Here is a 14,255-nt window from a genome sequence, read left to right as displayed (position 1 = left end):
TGGGCTAGAAAATGGTATCTTTTGATCCCTTATCCCATTTACCATAATAGGATGAAGGGGATTTTGAAACGCACCCTGCTGAGCTGTGTCTCATGCACAGCTTGATGAACAGGATCTGTTTTTTTTTTTTTTTTTCCTGTTCTTCTGACGGCTCAGAAGAATGGCTAAATAACGGTGATGTGAACTCCCACTTAACAGGAAGGTTACTAGGACAGCCCTGGGAAGCCTCAGCAGGCCCAAGGCTTCATAGTAACCAATCAGAGACACGCAATATCACTGGAGGGGCTCCGATCGGAAGGTGTGGTGTAAGAATGGTTGAAGTAATAAATCCCTCCGGTCAATGGTGTTTGCAGAAATCTACAAACTTGCCACAAATCAAATGTATCGAACAAAGTTTAATTCACAGAAATTTCTGCAATAAATCTGCTGCTTGTGAACTCACCCTAAAAAGCATAACTCCAACCTATCTACCTGTGTAGCACCCGGCTAGCTGGTACCTACTCTTGCTGTTACATCCCACACACCCCCTTGGCTGGTGACAGGGCTGCAGGAGGGTCGGTGGAAGCTCCAAATGCTGAGGGAAGAAGAGCTGGAGAGATGTCGGGATTGGAGGGGTCCCTTGCTGCTGCTATCTTCCCAGGTCATTGGAGCTGCCCAAGGAAGCTTGAGTAACCATATCTAGTCATTAACATCACTAGAGCTTCCTGGGGCAGTGCATAGCTGGGGATCCTTGAGTGTGACAAGGAGGTAGCAAGGTTGAGCACCTCTGGGGTGCCCACTGCCTTTTCCCCATAAATGGTGCTCTTCTTCGGCCTGCTTCCTCTTCTCCTTTGATTTCTTCTCTTTGGGGTTGTATCTGCCTAAACAGTGAAATATGTTGAAGCATTCCATCTGACGTATACAGACGTTGAAGACTCCAAACTTAACGTGAACAGAATGTAAAACTGGATGGGAACCTGAACTGTCATGCTTATGGAATTACTTTTAAAATGGTGGTGCATAGAAATCCATCCACTTATATCCTGGTATTCCATGAGGAACTGTACAATCCGTGATTCTCATTGGACAATTTTATGTGACGTTTACAATGTTGTGGTTTTAGGCTACTTTCACACTGCCGTTCAGAGCGGGTCCGTCTGATGTCTGCTCAGACGGATCCGCTCCTATAATGCAGACGTTTGTATCCGTTCAGAACGGATCCGTCTGCATTATAACTTAGAAAAAATTCTAAGTGTGAAAGTAGCCTGAACGGATCCGTCCAGACTTTACATTGAAAGTTAATGGGGGACGGATCCGTTTGAAGATTGAGCCATATTGTGTCATCTTCAAACGGATCCGTCCCCATTGACTTACATTGTAAGTCTGGACGGATTCGCTTGCCTCCGCACCGGCAGGCGGACAGCCGAACGCTGCAAGCAGCGTTCAGGTGTCCGCTTGCTGAGCGGAGGGTGAACGCCGCCAGACTGATGCATTCTGAGCGGATCCGCGTCCACTCAGAATGCATTAGGGCTGGACGGATGCGTTTGGGGCCGCTTGTGAGCCCCTTCAAACGGAGCTCACGAGCGGACACCCGAACGCAGGTGTGAAAGGAGCCTTACTGGACTCTACATAGATGGTAATCCCAATACTAAACCAGAAAGCACCCCCTAGTGGTGACTACAGCTATCCAGAATTGAAGTAATCACTTCATACTACTTACAGTCCCAGTGAAGTTTTAGATTTTTTATTGTTAAAAATAGTCACAATACTGATTTACAACTGTATTCCACATTATCTTACACAATATACTTCAAGGGATTGTAAAGATTACTTCTTAAAAAACAAAAAGCAGAATTTTTACTCTTGACAGACCCTGTGCTTTCTCACTTGACATTACAGCCAGAATATAATTGAAGTGAAATATAAATTAGCTCTATAAATATAGTTTTGTATTTAGATACAACAGGATCATATACAGGTATAAGAAATTAAATGTCTTAGTTCAAATAAAGGCTGCATCTTCTGTCCTAGAGTCCGCTGTGTCCATCCACGATGCAGAAGCTATTCCAGTCTACCTGGCATATTTTGATTCAATCTTTTCCTGGGGTAGAGGAGTTTCAGTCTCCTCCACTTATGTCATATAAAAGACCAAAGAATCTGAGTGATAGCCTGACACGTGCAGATATAAAGGTGAAGAATAAACAGGAGAGGAAGAGAGGTTGTTACCCGTGCTTGGGCTGCTGCAACTGCAACTCCTTCTGTCATCCGAGAACTGGAAAAAAGTATGAAATTAATGATCATTACACCTGCAGTTCGAATTTTGTAATTTACAGCTTGCAAGCTCCGTGTGGCCTCCTATAGCAGCCTTACAAGAATAGAATTAATCAGCACAGATACACAATCCGAAGGCTACTAAGAAACAGAATCCGGGCAGTGGGGATGAAGTAGAATTACCTGCACCAGAACATTTTTGGAGATTTCGACATAATATCTCACAATTGCGGTATAGGATTATGGATGGTGTTGCCCCACTTAGGAGAGGAGATAGGGAAAAATTGCTGGAAGGAACTAAGATGGATCTCTGAACTAGATACCATGGAACCAAAAGGTCTGAATAGGGAAATTAAGGTGGGCTCTCTTATCTAAACCCCTAAGTAACGTGTGTTTTAGTTACTTCAGTAAAAGGTACCTGGCCATGAGCAGTGTTTTTTTTTTTATTGGAATGAACCCTTTTCTATCTCCATTTTAGGAAGAACTGTGCACATGCCAAAGGAAGATTGAACATGGATTATGCAGTATAGAACTTGGACCTTTTGTGAGGGACTCAGGAGATATACCAATTAGAAAATTGGGAGAAGAATTTCAGTCTTCTTTTTGGGATACATGTGAGCACCATGATATGCCTTCTGTGGACATAGGTACGGATAAGAATTAATATGGATATTCTTGATATTGGGGATATTCATTGGGTGTCACACCTTAAGGATGTACAGTTGCAAGAAAAAGTATGTGAACCCTTTGGAATGATATGGATTTCTGCACAAATTGGTCATAAAATGTGATCTGATCTTCATCTAAAGGCTACTTTCACACTAGCGTTCGGAGCGGGTCCGTCTGATGTTCCATCAGACGGATCCGCTCCTATAATGCAGACGTTTGCATCCGTTCAGAACGGATGCGTCTGCATTATAACTTAGAAAAATTTCTAAGTGTGAAAGTAGCCTAAACGGATCCGTCCAGACTTTACATTGAAAGTCAATGGGAGCGGATCCGTTTGAAGATTGAGCCATATAGTGTCATCTTCAAACGGATCCGTCCCCATTGACTTACATTGTAAGTCTGGACGGATCCGCTTGCCTCCGCACGGCCAGGCGGACACCCGAACGCTGCAAGCAGCGTTCAGGTGTCCGCTCGCTGAGCGGAGGCTGAACGCTGCCAGACTGATGCATTCTGAGCGGATCCGCCTCCACTGAGAATGCATTAGGGCTGGACGGCTGCGTTCGGTGCCGCTTGTGAGCCCCTTCAAACGGAGCTCACGAGCGGATACCTGAACGCAGGTGTGAAAGTAGCCTAAGTCACAATAGACAATCACAGTCTGCTCAAACTATAAACACACAAAAAAGCTCTTGCAGTCATCTTTACAGGACGGCCACTCCTAGGGAGAGTAGCAGCAGTGCTGAACTTTCTCCATTTATAGACAATTTGTCTTACCATGGACTGATGAACAGCAAGGCTTTTAGAGATACTTTTATAACCCTTTCCAGCTTTATGCAAGTCAACAATTGTTAATCGTAGGTCTTCTGAGAGCTCTTTTGTGCGAGGCATCATTCACATCAGGCAATGCTTCTTGTGAAAAGCAAACCCAGAACTGGTGTGTGTTTTTTATAGGGCAGGGCAGCTGTAACCAACACCTCCAGTCTCCTCTCATTGATTGGACTCCAGTTGGCTGACACCTCACTCCAATTAGCTCTTGGAGATGTCATTAGTCTAGGGGTTCACATACTTTTTCCACCTGCCCTGTGAATGTTTACATGATGTGTTCAATAAAAACATAGTAACATTTAATTCTTTGTGTGTTATTAGTTTAAGCAGACTGCGATTGTCTATTGTTATGACTTAGATGAAGATCAGATCACATTTTATGACCAATTTGTGCAGAAATCCATATCATTCCAAAGGGTTCACATACTTTTTCTTGCAACTGTACGTACTTGATTGATGAAATTAGTACATCTATAAAGCGGAGATGTTGTGGTGGAGTGGCTGGAAGGGGAATAGTACGGGTATGTCCACAAATAAAGTGAGGGAAATCCAGGAGTGTTGACTCTACCCCAGTATTTGGGTTGGAGCCATCCGTCGGCTGAAGATCCCTCAGGAATGAATGTGAGTGTTAGATTGGATGACTCCAGGATCTGGGGAGCGATCCACCAGCGCATGCGGTCTCTTAATCTCTCTAGTAGTGGATGGTGGACTACCTGGTGGACAGCCGGATATACGCCCTAGATCAGTGATGGCGAACCTATGGCACGGGTGCCAGAGGCGGCACTCAGAGCCCTCTATGTGGGCACCCACGCCCTGGAAAAAGTCTATGGCATAGCAATATGCTTTAGACTTTTCCTGCCATTCATCATCCCCAGGACACACTATAAACAGCACAGACAGCGCATTAAATGTAGGCTATTAATCTATTATAGATAAATGATAAAGGACATGAAAGATATATTATATTGGTATTTAGGTTTAATTGCCATGTCGGCACTTTGCGATAAATAAGTGGGTATTTGGTTGCAGTTTTGGGCACTCGGTCTCTAAAAGGTTCACCATCACTGCCCTAGATAATCTGTTTGAGGATTTGGATTGGAAAGATTTCCTGGAGGAGTCCCTAATAAAATCTGATTATTAGTGGATGTGATTATAAATGGAAAGCCAAAATTGTGCATTGTACCTTGTCCACATGGGCTGTCTGGTGTCTGCATTGTTTTCCCTGTTTAGAATATGTTCCCTGTCCGTGGATATTAAGAAATCTACTGTTAATGCGACTTTGATGGGCTTAGCGTCCGGGCAACCAAAAGTTCAGGTGATCGACGGCGCACACGTGAGATGCAGCGTCATAGGTCAGATGATTAGGCCAGGTGACCAGAAGTTCGCCTGTGCGATCGCGAGATGACGGAACCCTGGGAAGTGTCCACTTTAGGGCAGATGTGCGTAACCAGGAGAGAGGTGACGTCAGGGCGCATGCGCAGTGGGGATTGAAGGACGCCAGACCAAATGTTTTTCGTTGAGAAATTTGATAATGAGAATCCTGGGAGATGTTCCCGCAGCATGTGACATGGTATGTGAATACTGTGAATAGTTGTATGAAGGTGAAAACTTGCTATTGAGAAGGAGGAGGAGTTAATGTAGGTGGGGAAATGTGTAACCAATGAGAGACATTGTGTAAGTATTTACGGTAAGTGTTCACTTTGGTGGTATTGCATTGTGAGCTTGATAAAGACCGGATAGGTCGAAACATTGCTGTTTTCGGTGCAAATAAACTTTTGAAGATAAAGAATCATTGGAGTGCCGTGGCTTTATGCCATCATTCCACTCACACTAGAGCATTTAAAAATAGTAACTGTCCACAGGAGCAAGCCCATTAACCCAGGTATGCTGCCTGGTACAGGTGACCCTGTTGATTAAAATGTCTTGTGAAAAATTAGTTGTCCGCAAAAAGGACCGTTATTCTTTATGCAAATTAAGGGTTTAGTGACTTCAGAGGGGTGGAGCCTACTCTGGCCACACCTATCAGAGCACTGTTGTCTTAAAGGGGATCTGCACTTTCATTTAACTGATGATCTATCCTCTGGATAGATCATCAGCTTCTGATCGGCGGGGGTCCGACACCCGGGACCCCCGCTGATCAGCTGTTTGAGAAGGCAGCAGTGCCGCAGCCTTCTCACTGTTTATGCCGGCCAACTAGCTTAACTTAAAAATGTCCACCAGCAGCCTGTCCTAGAATGTGAGCAGGACTGGTTGCCATCACTTGCAGAGCTACTTAGGGAGGTGCGGGCGTGGGGCCTCACTACAGCATTTGCATATACCACATACTGGTAAGTTTTCCAGTCAGGCTGCTCAGCCATAATGGCACATCATAGGCAGGCTGGCATCATTAACATCTATTGTAAAGCAGTGTAGTGATACTCCTCACCCGCCTCTAGGCAGTTCTACAAATGGAGGCAACCAGTCCTGATTACATTCAAGGAGAAGTTGCTGGTGGCCATTTTACATAATTTCCAGAGAACCCCTTTAACTGATGAATGTACATACCATACTGTGATACCTGATTGCAATGAGGGAAACGATTATCTGTAGAACATACTGGAGCTCCCTTTATGAAAGGAGAAAATAAATGCAAAGGTGACTGCACTCGGCTACAAAATGTGTAATTTGTCTTGCAGATTTTAGCCTATGCATTACAAAGGCTGAAATCAACAGAAAGAACCAAAATGGTGCAAATCATGTGTGGATTTATTAAAAGTAATCTGTTTCCTCCACCAAGCCCTAGTAAATACAGTAGTACGTGTAGGACAACTGCAGCCGACTCCAGAGCAGTAATTTGTATGTTGATACACCCCCCCCTGCTGTGCACCCATAAACGGCCACACTTCAAGAAAATGCACAAAAACCACAGGTCTCTTCTACTGAATATTTTATCCATGAATTTCATGCATACATACATTATTCAATATAATAAGCACTTTTTTTTTCATATGAATGTCTATACTTTACTTATAAGCTGATGTACAAGGTTACATCAGGATTCAGTGTACGTGGCACCGGCAAACATGTAGTTACGTTTCAGGGGTCCGTCCCCATAATCAAGCATGCGGAGGGGTTTAAATACCCACAATCTATATACATAAGTTACTCAAACTGTTACAAATTAATACTTTGAAAAGATATCATAGCAATATAAACCTACAGATAGACATTAAAATGACACCAATTTTTTGGCCATTTTGGGCTCATCGACTAATTTCACTATCCAGTAAACTTCCCTTTGTAATAAACGAACATCTTGCCGAATATAATCATCGCCAACTACTTCCTCCAAAAACCTTTCCTCCTTAAGTCACGTACACATTGTCACGCTCCTCAAGAAAATGTCTTGCCGCCACATTTTCACCAAAACTCTTTCTGTACCATCTACTTATTACCGCTCATTAAATGCTTATTCATTTCTGTCTCGTGTTTTAGATGCAAATGTTCTGATCGCAGAGCGGTGTTCATTTAACCTGATCTTCACTGATCTCTGTGTCTGTTCTACATACACTTTTATACAATTTCTCCTGTCACATGTAAAGAACCCCCATATTGTTCCTCTGCACACAGAAACAGGGCACATATTTGTGCCTAACCTGTCAGAACTGCAATGCTATTACATGTGACAGCAGAAATGTAGTCTATATGTTGAAGTGCCCCTATGGGAAAGTGTAGGTAGGACAGACACCGAGATCAGTGAAGATCAGGTTAAATGAACGCCGCTCTGTAGGCAGAACATTTGCATCTGAAAAAACAAGAGACAGAAATTAATAAGCAAGCAGCTAATGAAAGGTAATAAAAAGGGAGCTTTGGGGAAACTGCAGTGGTAAGAGATTTTCTTCAGGAGCGTGACAATGTGTATGTGACTTGACGTGGACAATTTGAGGAAGTAGTTTGCGTCTTTGCGATGATTATACTCAGCAAGATGTTCATTTATTACAACGGGAGGTTCACTGGATACTGAAATTAGAATCAACGAGCCCAAAAGGGCTGAATGAAGGTGTCATTTCAATGTCTTCCTGTAGTTTTATATTGCTATGATATGTTTTCAGTATTCATTTGTAACAGTTGGAGAAACAGGAGTATTTAGATTGTGGGTATTTAAACCCCGCCGCATGCTTGACAAAGGGGACGGACCCCTGAAACGTAGCTACGTGTTTGCTGGGGGTCATGTGCGCTGAATCCTGATGTAACTTAACTTGTAAAACAGGACTGAAAATGCGCTTATAATATGGAATAATGTCTGTATGCACGAAATTCATGGATAAAACATTCAATAGAAGAGAGATGCGGCTTTCTTAATGGTGGTCGATAGTGTGTGTATAGATTGATATCTCCTAAGTTCCGGGTGGTGCTAGAAAACTAAAGTGCCACATTTCCAGTGAAGATTGTATAGTGTCAACCCATAAACGGTCCCTGGAATACATTTAGAGGCCTCCTGTGCATGCGCACATAAAGAAGTCCTCTATGCATTCCACAGCTGGACAGTAGGCACATAGCGGGGGAATGGAGCCAAGTATCCACATACAGATTACTGGAGTCAGGAGCCGCTGTTCTATACATGTATTATTGTACTTCATGCGGCTTCGCAGATGTGACAGATTCCGTTTAAAGTCCACTTTGCTGCTAATGTAGTACGCCGTGGATTTTCCCACCCACAGATCTGCAGCAGTTCCACTACATGATTTAAGGAAGCTTACTTGGCTGAAGACTGAAATATATAATGTCACTGCAAAATGAAGTCATTTCCCAGAAGAAAATGGGAAGTGAATAATCAGAAGCATTATTACTGTAGGAGGAAATAACCAGTAGGATGCAGTACAGGGGACTGCTCCACCTTCTCATGCCTCCACATGCATGGTTAATGGTCAGTGAAAAACAACGTCTAATACTGTATATCTACGTTACTTTTTCTTTCTTTTTTTTTGCTATTCTTTAAATGGCTTTGGATTCTGAAAGTTATAGCTGGGTAGTAAAGTTTTGAGCCTAATCACAAAGTTCTTGCATAAAGTTCAGATATTATTCTATCAGGGATACTGTTAGAATAAAAGAATGATAGCCCCCACCCTGAACATCCCCTCTATTCTCCCTGCTGCTGCAGCCATGACATGCCACCGTAAAAGTATCGAAAGTTCGATACCCGAAACAACCCTATGCAGGACATTGCTAAAGCTTAGACTGTATAGGCAGCGCTCACATTATATCATACCCACCGTACATTTACAGGCTATAGGGGGTTTGTCAGCAGTAGTCCACTTATGATGCTGAGGGACCATTCTCTGCCTCCCTGGAGGTTTTGATGAAGACTCCGAGCTGTTTTGTGCTTGCATCCCTCAGTTGGTCCAGCTGCCTTCGGGCAAGGCGCAGGAGATACTCTATGTGCATGATGTCCGTCCTGGGGATTTTGGCATTTTTTCTAAATTCATGCTGGATTTGAGGCAGGAAACCAGGTTTGTCCTTTCCAGCTCGTAAAAACTGTTTGTATAGACTGAGGACTTGTTTCTGGAGGTTGCTGTGTCTTATCATGGTGTCTCATCACTGTAGGGACAGAAGCCACAGATCAGCTGAGGGTACGTCTCAGAGTCCCTAATGTAATACCGCCACAGCAGCCAACCAGATAGCAGGACAAACACCTAGTACAGCTGTAGTACGATGTTAAAGAGGTTGGCCAGGACTTGAGAAAAATGGCTGCTTTCTTCCACTAACACCACCACACTTGTCCACAGGCTGGGTGTGAAATTGCTTCTCAATGTTATTCAATTCAATGGAGCTGAGCCACAATTGTGGTGGTGTTTATGGAATAAAGTAGCCATGTTTTTTTTTTTTCCTAATCCTGGACAATCCCTTTAAAGGCATAATAACAAGTTAAGTAAGTGATCTGCGAGCCAAAACCAGGTGTGGATCTAAACACAGAACATGTGCAGATCTTTCCCTTATATCTGTGGAGGCTCCAATCCTGGTTTTGGCTCACAATCACTGACGTGTGAATGAGGCTTTACACTGACATAATGCTGTCAGTGTAACAACAGATTTCAAGACTTCTAGGTCACACAGCATTATAAATCATTAAGATGCAGGGCAATCCTGTCAGAGGAGCGGAGGCCAAAACGGGACCTCACACCGACACATACTGTCGCTGGTGTGGGCCTGGCCTTAGTGTATCGGTTCCTCACAGTTTTCGAGCTCTCTGCTTTCAGTCAATGAATAGGGATCTGGTTGTTTACTTCTAGTGGATGAAAATCTGTTCTGGTCAGATAAGATGGACAATCAGGTACACACAGTTATCAAAATTCTGCGTAAGCTGTACACATGCAAGACTTCCACCCATTCAACGACTGCAAGCAGATCTCTTGAAAACTGCCAGGAATTGACAGAAAGTAAATGTAAGAGGGTCATCATTTCATTACACAAAGAAAGAGCTTTATTTCTGTCTGTGGTAATAAAGATCATTATACCCAGGGTTGGACATGGCCTAGAGGTAGGGATAATGAAGACACTGTAGACCATGGTCCTGAAGAACATCCTACAACGTGACACACATGGAAATTCACATCTGTTATTGCAAAATGCTAAAGTCCTCTCCCAGAACCACAAATGGGAAGTGAATAAGCATCTGCATTATTAGTATAGGAGGCGATAACCAGTATGATGCAGTACAGGGGACTGCTCAACCTTCTCATGCCTCCAGTTAGCCTGACCATACACATTATACAGTGGTCCGTCCGACAGCTCTCTCCTGATCAACCATACACCTGCATGCTCAGCCAAGCATGGATGTGACCTGAGCAAGAAGGGGAGAAATAGCCGCAGCCAAACACCAGTGACAGAGATTTATTAGGGTGAATAGGACTTCACACTCTCCCTGCTGCTCTGTGCATAGTGCACATCAGCAGCAGGGAGCAGACTATGGCTGAAAGGGCTTCGGTAGCGTCCTGGCTGCCATGGTAACCGATTTGAGACCCGCAATTACACTGCTGGGGCTCCGATCAGAAGCTGCCACCCTGGCAATTAAAATAATAATTCGAAGAGGGGGAGTAGAAGGGAGAGGCTGTGGCCACTGCACCACCAATGGATATAGTTAATATGCCTAAATACAAACGTAGCCTGCATGTGCCGGCCATATCCCATACCTGGCCTATATTACTGCGCGCCTTGATCTGCCGCAATTAACCCCTCAGGAGTAATAGAGGCCGGGTATGGGATATGGCCAGCACATGCAGGCTACGTTTGTATTCAGTCCCTCCCCTCCTCCTCTCTGTTCTCATTGGTGGTCAGCGGCAGCCGCACACAGGGGGGAGGGAGGGACTCCCTCCTTCTCCACTGTGCCGGCTCAGGAGAACATGGCGAGTGCCGAGAGCGGCGTATGCCATGTTCTACTGCGATATAAACAAAATCTCTATCGTTGGCCAGATTTATAATCGCATATTGTCTATATCACCCACCCGTAGTATGGGGGGTGTACAAGGTAACATTCTCCTACAGCACACTATGACCGCTGGTTCTAACATGTGACCACCAAGCTGTTTTAACACTAAAACACAGCCTATCTTACATATACATGCTAGGAGTTGTAGTCTATAAGCTATGACCTATTAATCCTTCATAACTAGAGAAATATGGAGTCAAGAATAACACATCCAATTCAAAAGGAGAAGTGGTACTGTGCAGTGTCCGTATATACAGGTTAAGAGCAGATACTGAGGATTACACCCAGTATACAGGACAGGAGAAGTGGTACTGTGCAGTGTCTGTATATACAGGATAAGAGCAGATACTGAGGATTACACCCAGTATACAGGACAGGAGAAGTGGTACTGTGTAGTGTCCGTATATACAGGATAAGAGCAGATACTGAGGATTACACCCAGTATACAGGACAGGAGAAGTGGTACTGTGTAGTGTCCGTATATACAGGATAAGAGCAGATACTGAGGATTACACCCAGTATACAGGACAGGAGAAGTGGTACTGTGCAGTGTCCGTATATACAGGATAAGAGCAGATACTGAGGATTACACCCAGTATACAGGACAGGAGAAGTGGTACTGTGCAGTGTCCGTATATACAGGATAAGGGTCCATTCACACGTCCGCAATTTCGTTCTGCAAAAGACCCATTCATTTCTATGGGGCAGCACTATGCCAGGATCCGGAATTGCAGATCCGCACTTCCGGGTCCGCAATTCCGATCCCGAAAATTATAGAACATGTCCTATTCTTGTCCGCAATTGCGGACAAGAAAAGGCATTTTATATTAAGTGCCGGCGATGTGCGGACCGCAAAATGCGGAATGCACATCGCCGATGTCCGTGTTTTGCGGATCCGCAAAACACACACGGACGTGTGAATGCAGCCTAAGGGCAGATACTGAGAATTACACCCTGTATACAGAACAGGAGAAGTGGTACTGACTGTGCAGTGTCCGTATATACAGAATGCTGCAACTGCGGTCAGCAATACGGCAACAGGCAGCACACATACAGGTGCAGGAGGCCTAATGGTCCTCCTGTTCCATTCCGCAAATCGCAGAAGGCACATGGGCGGCAACCGGTATTTGCGGACCACAAAAAACAGCACAGTCACGTGCATGAGCCCTAAGGGTAGATACTGAGGATTACACCCAGTACACACTCACACTCCCCTTACACAGACCTTGTGCAGTTTCTCTCCTCCCAGCCGTGGTCTCCCCGCTCCAGTGAAGTACAGGACCTGTGAACCGCCATGTGACGAGGTCATGCGCTATTCCCAGCTTCCTCATACATTTGCACCTGTGGGCAGCATTCTATATACGTTTTGTTGCGATTTGCAGCAAAACCGTGCAGTACAATACTTCTCACAGGCATGGCTGTATGCAGCTTGCCGTAAAATGAGAGCCGCAGTAGCACATGTCGCCTGAGAGGTGACCTCCCCGTGTGCCGCCATGTAGTAACACTGACCTTTCTTACCGGAAGCGACGCTGTACACTCATTGACACTCATTTCCTGAACTCTGCCGCCACCTGCTGTCCACAAACATGCACTACACCCTGTTTGATCTCTAGGTCTAGGAGGACATTGCAGGCAGCTTGTTCTCACCATTTGTAGGAATATAGGCAGTGCGCCCAACCCGCATCATATGGTCCCGTGGTCAACCCAGCATCATATGGTCCAGTGGTCAACCCAGCATCATATGGTCCAGTGGTCAACCCAGCATCATATGGTACAGTGGTCAACCCAGCATCATATGGTAGAGTGGTCAACCCAGCATCATATGGTCCAGTGGTCAACCCAGCATCATATGATCCAGTGGTCAACCCAGCATCATATGATCCAGTGGTCAACCCAGCATCATATGATCCAGTGGTCAACCCAGCATCATATGGTCCAGTGGTTAAAGGGATTAAAGTTAATTTTTTTTTTTTTTATTGATGAATGATGACCAATCCTCTGGATCGGTCATCAGTATCTGATCAGTGAGGGTGTGACACCCGGGACCCCCGCCAATCAGCTGTTTGAGAAGGCATTGGTTCTTGCAGTCACGCCGCAGCCTTCTCTCAGCTCTGCCTAGGCCAATGATGGCTAACCTCCGGCACTTCAGCTGTGGTGAACTAGAACTCCCAGCATGCTCCATTCATTTCTATGGAGTTTTGAGAACAGCCAAGCAAGTGAACATCTTGGAAGTTGTAGTTTTACCACAGCTGGAGTGCCGGAGGTTAGCAATCACTGGCCTAGGCCATGTGATGTCACCTGTTTCGGTCTCATGTCCTAGGCGCAAATCAGCTCCATTGAAGTGACTGGGGCTGAGCTGTGATACCAAGCACAACCGCTATACAATGTACGGCGCTGTGCTTGGTGGGCTGGAATAAGGCAGCGGCGCTCATAGGAGCATTGGTGCCTTCTCCAAACAGCTGATCGGTAGGGGTCCTGGTTGTCAGACCCCAATGATCAGATACTGATGACCGATCCAGAGGATAGGTCATTAGTAAAAAAAAACACTCGGAAAACCCCTTTAAAAGTTATCCTCTATGTACATACTAAGGCTGGGTTCACACGGGCGTTGCGGGTGACATGCGGGAAAAGTTGTGGGTGCGTGGCAGGAAAATGCGCAATTTTTCCCTGCGAGTGCAAAGCGTTTTAATGCGTTTTGCACGCGCATGAGAAAAATCGGCATGTTTGGTACACAGACCCGAACCCGGACTACTTCACAGAAGTTCAGGTTTGGGTTAGGTGTAGTGTAGATTTTATTATTTTCCCTTATAACATGGTTATAAGGGAAAATAATAGCATTATGAAAACAGAATACATAGTACAATAGGGTTGGAGGGGTTAAAAAAAATAAAAAATAATTTAACTCCCCTCATCCACTTGTTAGCGCAGCCGGCATCTCTTCTGTCTTCTTCTTTGATGACCAGGAGGAAAAGGACCTGTGGTGACGTCACTGCGCATCCGGATGCGTCTCACAAATGCTTTCAGTCACATCCAGATCGGCGGATCCATC

At 44.8% G+C, this 14,255-nt stretch overlaps 1 protein-coding gene and 2 non-coding genes across 7 annotated transcripts; all 3 read right to left on the bottom strand.

Annotated features, from left to right (window-relative positions):
- Window positions 1-1,727: 1,727 nt before the first annotated feature.
- SDHAF1 (succinate dehydrogenase complex assembly factor 1) lies at window positions 1,728-12,761 on the bottom strand. Of its 5 annotated transcripts, none has more exons than XR_005776972.1 (3): window positions 12,432-12,709; window positions 8,978-9,318; window positions 1,728-2,251 (listed from the first exon to the last, which is right to left on the bottom strand). XR_005776972.1 is itself a non-coding variant. In XM_040421401.1 (3 exons), exon 2 carries the CDS (start codon window positions 9,304-9,306, stop codon window positions 9,037-9,039), a length of 270 nt encoding a protein of 89 aa, XP_040277335.1. In that variant the 5' UTR covers window positions 9,307-9,318; window positions 12,716-12,761; the 3' UTR covers window positions 1,728-2,251; window positions 8,994-9,036. The 5 variants fall into 5 exon arrangements, 4 of the variants coding, with proteins under 4 accessions (XP_040277335.1, XP_040277333.1, XP_040277337.1 ...); XM_040421401.1 differs by lacking the exon at window positions 12,432-12,709 and adding an exon at window positions 12,716-12,761 and having other exon boundaries at window positions 8,994-9,318; XM_040421399.1 differs by having other exon boundaries at window positions 8,994-9,318.
- On the bottom strand, window positions 8,501-8,632 carry LOC120992700. The gene has a single exon (XR_005777089.1). It is a non-coding gene; the product is annotated as a small nucleolar RNA SNORA47 (small nucleolar RNA).
- On the bottom strand, window positions 10,344-10,467 carry LOC120992703. The gene has a single exon (XR_005777091.1). It is a non-coding gene; the product is annotated as a small nucleolar RNA SNORA47 (small nucleolar RNA).
- Window positions 12,762-14,255: the final 1,494 nt, after the last annotated feature.

The sequence above is a fragment of the Bufo bufo genome, chromosome 2 (genome assembly GCF_905171765.1).
Source record: "Bufo bufo chromosome 2, aBufBuf1.1, whole genome shotgun sequence".
In the NCBI taxonomy this organism is placed as follows: Eukaryota; Metazoa; Chordata; class Amphibia; order Anura; family Bufonidae; genus Bufo; species Bufo bufo.
Note: the sequence above shows the minus strand (reverse complement) of the source record. Positions and strands in the feature narration are given on the sequence as shown.